The sequence below is a fragment of the Acipenser ruthenus genome, chromosome 7 (assembly GCF_902713425.1).
Source record: "Acipenser ruthenus chromosome 7, fAciRut3.2 maternal haplotype, whole genome shotgun sequence".
NCBI lineage: Eukaryota > Metazoa > Chordata > Actinopteri > Acipenseriformes > Acipenseridae > Acipenser > Acipenser ruthenus.
Genome location: NC_081195.1, coordinates 52875130 through 52888968, shown reverse-complemented (window position 1 = coordinate 52888968; position 13839 = coordinate 52875130). Strand labels below are relative to the sequence as shown.

The 13839-nt window shown below is 36.7% G+C and overlaps 1 protein-coding gene across 1 annotated transcript in view; it reads left to right on the top strand.

Annotated features, from left to right (window-relative positions):
• LOC117416172 (FYVE, RhoGEF and PH domain-containing protein 6-like) overlaps positions 1-12449 on the top strand; it is a 32661-nt gene extending 20212 nt beyond the window's left edge. The window contains exons 12-21 of the mRNA XM_034027247.3: positions 80-148; positions 1072-1155; positions 1590-1669; positions 4220-4319; positions 4442-4588; positions 4844-4946; positions 7461-7585; positions 7738-7866; positions 8921-9063; positions 9442-12449. Coding sequence (XP_033883138.3) covers positions 80-148; positions 1072-1155; positions 1590-1669; positions 4220-4319; positions 4442-4588; positions 4844-4946; positions 7461-7585; positions 7738-7866; positions 8921-9063; positions 9442-9478 — 1017 coding nt within the window. The 3' untranslated portion in view covers positions 9479-12449. The remainder of the gene's footprint in view (positions 1-79; positions 149-1071; positions 1156-1589; positions 1670-4219; positions 4320-4441; positions 4589-4843; positions 4947-7460; positions 7586-7737; positions 7867-8920; positions 9064-9441) is intronic.
• The last annotated feature ends 1390 nt before the right edge of the window (positions 12450-13839 follow it).

Sequence of the window (13839 nt, the reverse complement as noted above, 5' to 3'; positions counted from 1 at the left end):
TTGTTTTGTTTCTTGTTCTTTTTATGTCGCCCTGTATACAGAGCCAACATTAACATTCTCGGTGGCTTGGCTTGGCCAGGTTTTTCTCAAGGAAGGAACGCTGATGAAGCTCTCCCGGAAAGTCATGCAGCCCCGACTGTTCTTTCTGGTGAGTTCCTCTTTGTCGCTCCTGGAAGCAGGTGTCGTAAGAAACAGTTTTAAGGTTGCATTGTGCACAGGAAATAGACTTTGTTGTAAAGAACAGAGTGGGAGAAACCAAGCTGCTTGTACACTTCAGGAGTTCACTGCAACAGAGTGTATTCATGATGAAGCCCATCCTACCTCATAACACTGAAAGACTATTAGAACCTTAACTTTGTTCTCCTAAACATTTGCTTCCAGTGTGCAGTTAGGGCTAGGTGGACATATTATAGTGTCAGTGTTTAGCAGAATGGGGTTTTGCTTTAATAAGATGTTCAGTGTTAGGTGGTCAAAATTGGGTCATGAATAAACTCCAACAGGGAAGAGATTTTAGAGTTAGTAACTTTAAAAAACAACGTGGTATATTAAATTTGTCCAGAAGGAATTGAAGCAAATCTAAATACATTAGTGGTGATGGAGCCCTCTGTGTTGTTGTTCTTGCTGTTTTTTTTTTTTTTTTTTTAAATGTGTATAGCTCCTCTACTGTTTATAGACCAGTAACTTGTATATGTCTCTTTCATAAAATCTATGCATTTAATGTTTACAGATTTGGCTTGCCGCAGGATTGATTGTAATTAGTGTTGTGTCTTAATGTGCAGAATATTGTTATATTTAAAGTCCCATGTCCAAATCACAATGACTTGAAGTGCATGATTTCTAGACTGGTCTCTCTGCTACATTAATACTGGTGCCATTTGCTGTGTGGATATGGATAGCTGTCCAAAGACAACTAGGGTGAGGCACTCATACTGGCCATCAGATAGAAATAACCATTGTGCAGTATTGATTCAAACCACATCCTTATTGTATCTACCCTGGCCTGTACGTTTTATACTGTGTTACATCACAGTACAGTATAGTTTGGTGATTTTTAAATGTTTGTAATTCCAGTTTAATGATGGCCTGTTGTATACCACCCCTGTACAGTCTGGAATGTATAAACTAAACAACATGTTGTCTTTGGCTGGAATGAAGGTAAGCACACTTTTTTCTTTTTTTTTTCCACCCCATACATGGCTAGGTCTAGATATAACTGTGCAAAATGTATATGGCTTAATATGGATTAATATCTTAGATTTAGAAATGTACTGTAGATAGATAGCTGAAGCTATTTTTAGATATTAGTAGTAGATATATAATCCAAATTGATACAACACAGACATTGAATGTAGATAAAAATCACCTTTCTTTACCAACATATTCTTGATTTTAGTGCAACCAGGATGGGACTGAAGCACATGGCAATGTGGTCACAGGGCCCTCTTGATCAGGAAATAGTGAGTCAGTAGCAGGCTTTAAGATAACAAATTAAAAAAAAAAAAAACAAGTGGACTTATTTTCCAGTGATTCGCTAAGATTCAAATGCCATTTATAGGAACATGCCCCCTAATCCCTTTCCTTTCATACAGGTTAGCAAACCAACCCAAGAAGCCTACCAGAATGAGCTGAACATAGAAAGTGTGGAACGTTCGTTTATTCTGTCAGCCTGGTATGGAGTTTAACCTTTCTTGGTAGTTTTCAAGTTTGAATGACAATTGTAATTGCTGTCACGTCTTGCTTTTTAAAGACGTTGAAAAGAATTCCTTGGCGGTTTTCAGCAAGCTGTCTATCAGTAGTTCAGCCTTTGTTTAAGAGACCCTATGAAATATTTATTCAATAAAGTCTTGCCAGTGCAGTGGCTTGGAACACTAGGTCCCTGCCTTAGTGCCTTGAATCCCAGCACTACAGTGTCTCTGGCTGGAGTCCTGCCACTCAAATGCCCATTTGATACAGGTATTAAATGGCTGCACTTCACTTCTTGTCCTGCACAGAACAATGTCCTTTCAGTAACTCTCACCATGCCGAAGAGGGATCACACAGGCTGGGCACTTTGTTACAGAAGGAGCTTCATTCTGTGAAATGCATTGTATTCTAGTGGTGATCCATCTTGTAATACTTATTATAACTACTGCTTGAATCAAGCTGTTACTTATTGTAACATTTCAATAGAATAATGTGCTCCCAATTTCTAAAGGAAACATTACAGTTCTGACTTCGACATGTGTCATGCAGGCAGAATTTAGCTTTAATAATTGACACAGTGGGAAGCCAGGTTATTGTTCCATTATGTTCAAAGAAAAGAATGACCCAGTGAAACGCTCTTTAGTTCATCATTCTTTCCACCATTCTGCCAACACCATGTGGCAGATGCTTCTGCTGTTGTGTCAGTGGAGATGACAGAGATATTGGTTAAGGATTCTGTGTCACACAGACACAGGGCTACCAAGAGGAACTTCAGAACTGGGGACTGTGCATTTGCAAGGCTAGTTTGTGTCCTCCCACTTGTTACTCAAAAACTAGTTTGACTAGTTAGATTTTTTCTAGGTTTTGTTAGGTAGATGGTTTACAGTAGTCATGCAGCTCCTGAATTATAATTGTTTTTAAATATGGAATACTATTATCTCAACATAAAGAGATTAAAAATGTGAATATTATTAATTTCTAGCACTTGAAATGGTGTATCCTAATTATCAAACGCGTTTTTTGTAACAGTGAAAGGGATGATAAATGTACTGGCCGCTGCCAATAATAAAATTCATATATAGGTACATATACTGTATATAAAACATTTAGTACATAAGTTGCATTTAAAAAATGTACTTAAAACAAAACAGTTAATTTGTGCAATGGATGATACACGTTTATTACAAACTGAAACTATGCATTTTATAAGTATCAAATCTTTAGTTAAAACTACTGATACACAGGTGTTTTTTTTTTTAATGGAATACTGACCGCTTTATTAGGATGAACTGTGAGGTTTATAATTAAAAGTAACACAAAATAAACAGTTTGTGTGCTGCTGCCAAAGTTCTCAGAGATTCAAATTGAGAAGAAGCCTTTACCAGTGGAATGACTCGGTTTATTTGTTTTTGGATATTTTGCAAGAGTCTGTATCGGAGGCGTTTGCTAGAAACACTTACTGACTCGGCAATCAATGGGTCCAGTTTAAAGTTTTGTTTGCTGGTATGAAACTGTTTTCAGTGCAGTCCCAATTTCCAGCTCGTCTGTTAGTAACAGATGTTGCGCTATATAAAAAACTATGCATGAGCGCAGCACCTTTTCGTCACAAGAAGATGACACACTATCACAGAAATGGGTTCTTTAAATGCAGCAGCAGCTTTCTGAACACACTTGTGTTCACAGAATAGCATTTCACCCAATAAATACATATTTTTTTCCCTTTTATACCATGTGGCTGGAGCCTAATTATCGTCAATTATTCAATTAGCTCCAGCCACATTCTCACATGTATTTTGGCAGGGATAGGAAATTAACCCCATCCCTGCCAACCACCACCAAAACAACACAAAGCAATATTATTTACAAGCAGGGCCCTGCCCTGCTACAGACACATTCAGGAAAAAAATTAGGCCACTCTCCATGGAAACTGTTAAATAATGTCACTTGGTCACTTTACGTTTCCTGCCAGCCTTCCTGCACTTGCTGACCTTTTATTTGCTCTCACCAGGATGTCTGTAGAGAAACGATAACATCTTCAGTTTGCTAAGAAAAATAGATGTATCTTTGTTGGAAGTGCAGAGGGGAAGTAGGACAATTCTGTCTGTGTAGTGGCTTAGGCTATAAATAATCTGTGAATGGGGGATGTGTTTGAAATAAATAGCTTTGCAAATGTGAACAAGCATGCAAGTCCACAAGCTGTTTTTCATGAAACTTGGTACTTGAGAATTTTAATCCTACAGCGCATCTGTATGGGCACCACTGTAAAGTATTCTTATACTTGGGATGTTAAGTGGTATTTATTAAAATACATACTGTTAGCATGTCAGTTCTTAACAAAGGCTTTCAATATTGGGATACAGACTTTTTCTTGCTAATTGGTGCCACCTCAGAATAAAGATATGCTACAGTGGTATATATATATATATATATACCATGGCAGCTCTGTTTATATAGACTAATATTGTTCTGTGTCCTAGCTTCTGTCATTCATTGCTAAAATTTGTATTTTTTTTATTTTTTTTTTGTATTTATGCAGCTCTGCCACAGAGCGGGATGCATGGCTGGAAGCCATTTCAAAAGCAATTAATGACTATACCAAGAAGAGAATTACATTTAGTGCCAGCAAAAGCGAAGAGGTATGGTAGTTGGCTACATCATATGCTACATGGTGGTGTCGCCCTTGTTAATTGATTTAAATACTGGAGATTAAATTAGACAATTTCCCAGGTTGTAACCAGAGGTTAAAAATGTTCCTCAGGCTGATCCAGTGGAAGTGGAGAGCGACACCCCTCTTGGATCCAAGGCTCCCATCTGGATCCCAGACCCCAGAGCCACCATGTGTATGGTGTGTACCTGTGAGTTCACTCTCACCTGGAGGAGGCACCACTGCAGAGCCTGTGGGAAGGTTTGTGATCTACTCCTCAAGATCCAGTCAACAAGGAACAGACCATGCACTAAGATTAATGGATTAATGAACACCCAGCGACTTTATTCTCACTACTTTTCACTGCTGACTGCCTTCCCTGCATTTCTGTGTAAATCGCGTTTTTCTTTTTTTGTTGTTGCTCCTGAAATTTCACTGCACTCCCCTATAAATAAATATTTCTCCAGTCTATAGGTACGAGTTTTCCTAACATTTTCCTTTTTACTGTCTCTTCAGATTGTGTGTCAAGCCTGTTCTTCCAACAAACACAGCCTTGAATACCTCAAGAATCAACCTGCCAGAGTCTGTGATCACTGCTTCAGAGAGCTTCAGAAGAATGGTGGTTATATTTTCATATCTGGCTCTGTTTTACGTATCTTACATTTTAAAATGTATGAGCTGCTTATCCAATTGTGATAAAACTTGGTAAGAGCTTTATTCAACGCAAGCTATTTCGAATACTGTATTAGTCTGTCAAAATACTGGCGGAACCTGCCCATTGGTTAAAAAAAAGATATGCATATATCTCCTGCACATGACTGCATTCAGTGTACTCAATAGCATTTGGTTGGATATATCTGTATGTCAGATGTTTGTTTTTTTTAATCAAATTTTTTTATGTACATATACTATACATGTACATCACAATGGTCTACTTATTCAGTATACAAATAGCCCTAATTTTGAAATTACATCAGAAAGGAGATGTATGTCTCTGAAAAAATGATCTATCTATCTATCTATCAAATATGGACTGAGTAGGAGGTGTACAGGGGGAAACCATGGCCCCTGAGGGAAGAACTATAGTTATCAACATGACTATAATACACAAAAGCTGCAGGAGGTAGCTATAGTTCTTCCCGAGGGGCATTTAGTTTCCCACTATGAGCCGAGGTCTGAAGTCCATATTTGTTTTATGAATCACTCAAGAAAGTCATGTTTTTGAAGTCCACAACGCATGGTTATTAAGTTTTTTTTTGCACAGAACTGTCTGTCTGACTTTCTCAGTGCGGCATAGAACTTTCGGAGGAGTCTGAGTTTGTGAATGTTGTATTTATTTACATCGTCAAATTGGATTTGTTTGAATTGTAGGAAGTCAGGAAACACCTAAAAGCAAAGTTCTCATGACGATTTTAGTGTTTGAATTTGTTTTGTAGTATATTTTGTAAATCATTTTTGTTGTGTGTGGACAGGAAGGACGCTCAGTGTGAAGGGAGTTTATAAAAAAACTATTGAACATAAGCAGGGTCACAAGGGCAATAGTTGGATCTATTTTTGATCATGTGATCAGGTTTTAACCAATCACATGCCAGAATTTCTAAGGACTGATTCTAATTTATATATATATATATATATATATATATATATATATATATAATATCTAATACACAGACAGTCAGCACTCTTGTATCCGTTAACCAGATAACCGTCGGTGTTTTACCACCCTTGTAACTCAATCCCCATATATATATATATATATATATATATATATATATATAAGCCCATCTCTTCAATGTTACAATTTATCTGAGATATCCGTCACAGCCTGCCTTTTTTTATTTATTTTTTTTTAATTCTCTCTAATGCCAAATCAGTCTGTCCTTATATTGTGCAGTTACACAACGCTCCCTCCGGTTTCACCTGACAAATGCAACCAAAACAAAGTGAACGAAACAAGCTAGGGTAATGTAACAGTTAATCATTAAACAGTTTTAGATACTGTGATGCTTTTGTGCATTTTCATTTGCAAGTGAACTGTGACATTAGGGCCTTATCGAGCACTATATTCTGCAATTTTGAATGCTGACTTGGGATACTGTTTTAATTGTGGAAACTGGTGGGTTTTTTTTTGTCTTTTGGTTTAGCTAAATTGCATTGCTTTTTACGTTTTACACAGTTCTGTGCATGGATAACATTTAGATTTGATTTTATGGTTAGGTCATTTATGGGAAATTTTACATAATGCTACAATACGTACCGGATTTAAAAGTATGTACCGTATTACAGTTAACGTGTTGTCTCTTTAGTTTTGGCAAGTGATATTTTCAGAATCATATCGTTCTGAATTAAAATACTACTACTGTTGAAAATACTGTATAGTACTGTACCAACAAAACCAATACAGTACATCTAAATGGAAGCCTACTTTATTTTAAAACACAGTCCTTTCAGATATGTGTATATATATAAAACGTGCTCCTGCCAATCTGTCATTTTTCGCACTGTGGATCCTTAGCGAGGTCACCAGACCTATAGTGCCGGAAGACAACACAGATCAGATGGCTCCACTGCAGAACCGCAGGCACCCTATTGGCCACAAGGGTCGCTGATGCGCGGTGAACTGTGGATTCCCCTGCTGACCTAAGCCCTCCCTACCCGGGCAGCGCTCAGCCAATTGTGCGCCTCCCGGTCACGGTCGGCATTGACATAGCCTGGATTCGAACCTGCAATCTCCAGGCTATAGGGCACATCTTGCACTCCACTGCTCGGGAGCCCCCAGATATGTATTTTGATATTGTATAGTTTTTTTTTTTGTAACTTAGATCAGCTTAAATATAATGTTAAATGAATAACTTGAAAGAAAATATAGGCATTGGGAACTGTTCCCAAGCATGCAGTTTATTGTTTACAAGCCTAAATACCTTAAATAAAATTTGAATGACTAATTCCACAGTTTTGCTATTAATACCATGCTTCTGTGACAGGAAATGGGAAAAGTGTATCCTTTTGTAAACTGTGATTTATAAAACACACGCTGTAAACAAATGCCACTGATTTCAGCGCTAGCCGTGTAAAATTGAATGTTGTAGGATCAACATACTTATCTGTTACATATTTGTTTTCCTTTACCTAGATAATCAATCCTCACCCAAAGTTGTGTCCCCTACCAGCAAGTCTCCATCGAGTGCCTTGTCTTCCGTTCTCCATAGCATTCCTTCAGGACGAAAGCAAAAGAAAATCCCAGCTGCCCTGAAAGAGGTAAGTAAGCCCCTTCATGCTGTACATTTCCCAATTTATATAGTGTACCACCTTATAACCCCACCAACAGTACCATAAAGGAACAAGAGATTTCAAGCGATGGCTTTGATTGATTGGTTCTTTTTTTAAATTTAATTTTTTTTTTGTTTAAGGTGTCTGCAAGCACTGAAGACTCTTCTATGAGTGGCTACCTGTATAGGTCAAAGGGTAATAAGAAGCCATGGAAACATCTATGGTTTGTCATCAAGAACAAAGTATTATACACCTATGCTGCTAGCGAGGTAAGCCCTTGGCAGATAGTTGGAAAGTTTATGTATGTGCAGCGCTCCAGATAAGGTTTTGGGTCTGGGAGTAACTTACCCTCTAATTTGAACACTGAGAGAGAAAAATGTATTTTCGGGGGGTAAAATGCAACATTACCTTGAAGTCATGAGTAATCTCGATAAATACTAATACAATCTTTAATGGGATGGGCATTAAAAAGAGCCTTCCATTTTAACTGTAATGTTACTTTGAACTACTGTACAACCAACTGTGTGTTTTCTACAGGTTCTTTATCGGCTCAGTGCATTTTTTTTGGAGGTATCATACAGACTCTGCAAATTAATTATGTTACTTTATATTTTAAATTCTTAAACTCAATGAACATGCTAAAACTTCAATATAATGCCGTACAGATAAATAAAATAAGGAAATGCATTAATAAGTTATAAAACAGTTTGTTTAATATTATAGGCACTTTTTTTAGCGGTTGCCTCTGATGATGGTTTCAATTGGATTTGTAGCTGGACTGGGGTTTTTACGCTTCAGCCTGTGTAGCTTCGAATTTTTCTTATTCTACTGTGATTGGCTGCAAAGACAACAGGGCTAGCCAGAGATTGGATAATGTTTGTTGTTGTGTTTTTTTTTTTTTTTTTGTGTACAGTTTCCTAGTAAGTGAAGACATTGTATTCTGGGAGATGTAGTTAGTGGAGGTTTTAGGGCAGGTGGGCGGGGAGGCAGACAAGCTGTGCAGCAAAACTGTTATGCGTATTTTGACACATTGAATTAAAATTGTGCATATTTCGGATTTTTAAATGCGTAAAAATGGCAGGTATGCAGCTTATCTGGACTGCTGTGTATGTGTATTAAAAAAATATAAATATTTTTTTTTTTATTGGACTAAACAGAACTTCAGTATATCTATGCTCATTCACCTCTAAACCAAGAGAACCATACTGTGGAGCTCAACAAGCCATTCGTTGGACGGTCCTGGGTTAAAGAATTTAAATGTTTGTGTGTTTTTGAACAGCTGCAGCTTTTCTTTAAAAATTGTATTATTTATTTATTTCTCAGGATGTGGCTGCTTTAGAGAGCCAGCCCTTGCTAGGATTCAGTGTGAAAGATGAGCGATCTGATCATAATCCACAATTCCAGCTCTATCACAAAAACACCTTGTTTTACATCTTCAAAGCAGATGAACCTCACACTGCCCAAAGGTATGTTGTAATTTTATTCCTGCCACATTTAACTGATTTTATAATGTGTAATTAAAACCCGAACGGTACCCAATATCCAGAGTATCGAGGTGATTAACTAAATTAGTGTCCAGTAAAGGTACTGTATAATATCATGAGGTGTGCTGAAACAAAAAAGAATTTAGCAAAACTAATTTGTATGCATTTGCATGTTGTGTGTGCATTCACTTGAGACTTTAAAGTGCCTTTTTGAATACCAACATTTTAGACTTCCTTGCTCTGCCAATAAGCAAAAGAAAACGATGTTCAGGCAGTCTTAAGTGGCTCTTGTAAACATTGCTCTTTAAAATGAATTTTGTATTGGTTATGATTTACTTTGTGGTTTTGTTGTTTATACAGGTGGATAGAAGCATTCCAAGAAGCCACTGTACTCTAGCAGTCCCTTGTATTTGTTTTGTATAACAGTATGAGCAAAGCCAGCACACAAAATACAGTAAAGCACTGGATCTTGTGGAAGAAACCAACCTTATTTCACCAATATTGCACATTTACAAACATGCTACAGTTTAAGTTGTGTCCCTGTGTTTTGTCCTGTGTGTTTTCTAAATATACTACACTACCAATATGTCTCCTGCTGGACATGTCTTTAAAGAAAAAGAAGCGGTATTCCTCCTCCGTAGTGCAAAACAACATCATGATTCTGATATAAGAGGAACAAATTGCCGAATATCCTATCAAAACTGGAAAATGAAACTGCCCATACCAACACTACATTGACTGAATCTTGAATACATGTTGAGAGATTTGTCAACCAAATCACCTGGTGCCTTTGTTAATAGATGAAACAACCATATATTGGTGCTGTAATTTATATATTTATTTATATGTATTTTTTTTAGTAAACTATTCCATGAATGCCTGTTACGATGTCCTTTTGCTGCAAAGTAACCCTTGACTGCCAACAACTGTCAAATCTTCTGCCATGATCCTATATTTAAGTAGTAGTGTTTTTGTTAATCATTTATTGCATATCTGGTGTGTTTTTGCTAAACACAGTTAAGACACCGCAGTTTGATTGGAAAGTAACCAACGATTCAAAGAGAAAATGTGTATTAGGACATATGGCTTGCAGAATTTGTAGAGCAGGTTATTAATGATAAAATGTTTGTTCTGTAGAGGGAGACCAGTTCATATTCTAGTCCAGGGCTGTACAAACAAAACCAGGAAGTGCCATACCTGATACTCAACTGTTAACTTCAAACTGGTCTGACCAGCCCTTTGAGCTTTTTTAATTGTGAAACTTACTTTTTGTCAACATCGTTACATGCAGGATTTTTAAAGTATGTATTAATTTTAAAATGTTAAACAAAGAAACTGGAACACGTGTCTGTATATAATTTTCACTTCCATATTGAGATTGCGCCTTGTATTTAAAAATAAAACCTAATATATTTACATTTGACAAAATCTGACACAATAATTGTGTTTTAAAATAAGCACTACTGGTGCTACTTTTATTTCAGATTGTAATTGTTCCTGATATAGCAGTGTATATTTTTTCTTCAAGTTTTGTTATTGTATAAACAGTAATGCCTTTATCACTTTTTCATCTTATAAATGTTGCGCAGAGGATAAACTAGATACAGAGCGATTTTAACTGTATTAAAGGGTTCGTTCAGCTAATGCAATTAACTATTTTCTAAAGAAGTATGAGTTTACTATATATTAACTAGAAAGGATATTTTAAAATGACTGGTAAAAAGGGTCAATTTTTAGGGTCCTCATTCAAAAATAGGGACCCTTATACGCTGATCATGTCTGTCTGTCTGTCTGACATACTGTACTTGGGAACATGATAACTTCCTTAATGTTGCACCAATCTTCACCATCATACACTCCGAGCCTCCTATAGACGTTTGAGATAAGCGATAAGCGTTTGATTTTTATATGAATATTTTTTAGCCTGTACATGCACTCATTCACTTTCTTTCTCTAAGTAGTCCAAAAACATTACATCATCACTTTACACTGTATCCTCCTAATGCATGTGCACAAAACATACTGGAAAGAGTGGTTACAAGTTATTCAAGTTACACACTGGGGTCTACAACAAACCTTATTTTTTATTATAAGGCAATACACAGAACAGACTATTTCCCAGGGGAAGATAGATAATGCCAAATTTAAATTTCCAAACAACATACATTCATGTCATTTAACTGTCATCCACGTTCACCTTTCATTCTTGAATGCCCAACCCGATTTCATGAGCATATATATGATTGTATTTTAAACAATGTGAAATGTTATGATTCACTTTTAGTATTTTTAATGGATTGTCCTCATTTCAAATCTGTGTTTTCATGGTAGGTGATCTATTACTTTTTGCTGGATTAACCTGTCGTGATTTAATAGATAGTATTTTATGTTTATGTATCTGAGAATGACACGAGTTTCTTGTCACATGTTTCTTGTCAAGACCTGTCTTTATTATCATTTACTGTATTGTTAGACACCCCTGTGTGGTGTTCGATGTCCAATGTACTGTTTTATCCTCAGATAGCCAGGTTTTTACAACACGATTTCATGATGAATTTTATCAGTTGTGGTGGAATAATAATTTACCAGTAGTATTTATATAGAATTTTTTTGGCTTTTTTTTTACAATGTTTGTCACATTAATAGTATGATATCATAGGAAATATACAACATTTGAGTGACAATGCAGTGGGATATGTATTTATTTGTTCTGCGTACTGTTGGTGTGCATACATTTTAACAGCCTATTTCTTTTTACTACTGTCCATTGTTTTTAGCTGAATAGCTTGTTGCTCCACTTCATTTATATTAAAATACCCACATAGTCCACTTCAATCAATAGAATGCATCTATATTTAAACTGTTGGATATAAACTGTGTTCTGTAAAGTACAGTATCTAGTAAGTTACATTTTTAACAATTTCACTGGCCCACATGCCTGTCCTTCACATTCTACAGTCTGAACTAGATAACAATTGATTTTGCTTCAATCTGCAACAAACTTTTATTTTACACTTCTAGCCTCCAATGAAAGTTTCCTGTGTGTGTGCCTCTGCACTGGTTGACTAGATAAGGATTTTAAAGTGAAATTACTGGCACGTTTTGTTTTCTGAACAGTGTCAACCAGTTGCGTTTCTATGCCTTTTTATGTTTATGTTGCATAAAATGTAAGGTGTGCTTTCTTATTTGATAGGGTTTTGGTAAAAACTGGTCTGGTCACCATGGATTGCACTATATTGTATAAATACAAAATTCGGTTTGTATTGTAGGTGAACAAGGAAAAAATAACATCTACTTTGTAATTGTCAGAATTTTGTATCATGTAAAGTATTTGTACAGTTTATAAACAGTCAACTTTGAACAAGAAATTGTGTTTGTGTTTGACAATCTCTCATGTTTGTGCCTATAGCAGACACCAACACTCTACTGTCCCAGTAATGGAATTGCACACTTACATAGAGTATCAGTTTCTAGGTGTATTGCTTGAGGATGGGATTGGCACTGTAGTTTAGAGATTATACATAATGTTGGTCCCCATTTCGAAGCAAGTGCAACAGAAATGTTCTGAAAAATTAACTGATTCTGTTGGAATAAGACAAGTAAACCACTGAGGCCACAAGGCCCACCCCATTAAATGACTTCAGCGATGAGGTTTGGCATAATTATGCAGTCTATGGAGTCTGAATATTAGTATCATTTTCAGCTGAGGCATGAAGAGCCTCTCAGCAGCATGTATCATTAGCAGTAGTGTATGTCCTAAAGATGTATACTACAACTGCTGCATTACTAAACATTACATCACTATGCTCCAAGGTAGGGAGAAACAGTCATCATTTTTGGTGAAATGAAAAATATGTTAGGTAGGGTGAGATACATAAAGTCAACAATTAAGGCCTTATATACTATAAGTATCTATCTATCTATCTATCTATCTATATATATATATATGGTAGTGGACAAAAAAACGGGAACACCAATGTAAAGTCACTTAATAGGGCGTTGGGCCACTATGGTATCCCGCTCTGTGGAGTTCTCAGCGGACTGTTTTTGATGAAACTGGCTGCTCCTGCCCCAGGTTGAAATTTACAGTCAATTGATCTGCAGTTGCTCGTCTGTTTTGCCTTGCAATTCGAATTAATGCACGGATATCACGATCCTGGAGTATGCGCTTCCACCCACTGTTGCCCTTTGCTGATGATGTCTTTCCCTCAGAGTTCCATGCCGACATCACCTTAGACACTGTTGCTCGTGAAACATCAGTAAGTTGAGCTGTCTTGGTCACTGAAGCTCCTGCCAAACGCGCACCAACAATCACCCCTCTTTCAAAGTCACTGAGGTCTCCTCTTGCAACCATGCTAGCCATAATTATAGGCAACCAGGCCTGTCTAACATTTTTATACATGACCCTAAGCATGCTGGGATGTTATCTGTTTAATTAACGCATGAGCCACACCTGTGTGGAAGCCCTTGCTTTCAATATACTTGGTGTCCCTCATTTACCCAGGTGTTTCCATTTGTTTTGTTCACTACCTGTATGTGTGTTATATATCATATCTAACCCTGATGTAACTATCAACACTGTTATCTGCTCTTGAACTGCCCCTATATCAAACCGTACTGTGTTTTGTATTTGCTCTTATTAGGACTGAAATCATTGTATTTTGTATATTGCTGTTAATTGCAGTGTAATTCTGGATATGTATTTTTTGTATACAACTGTACATCGCCCTGGGTAAGGGCGTCTGCTAAGAAATAAAT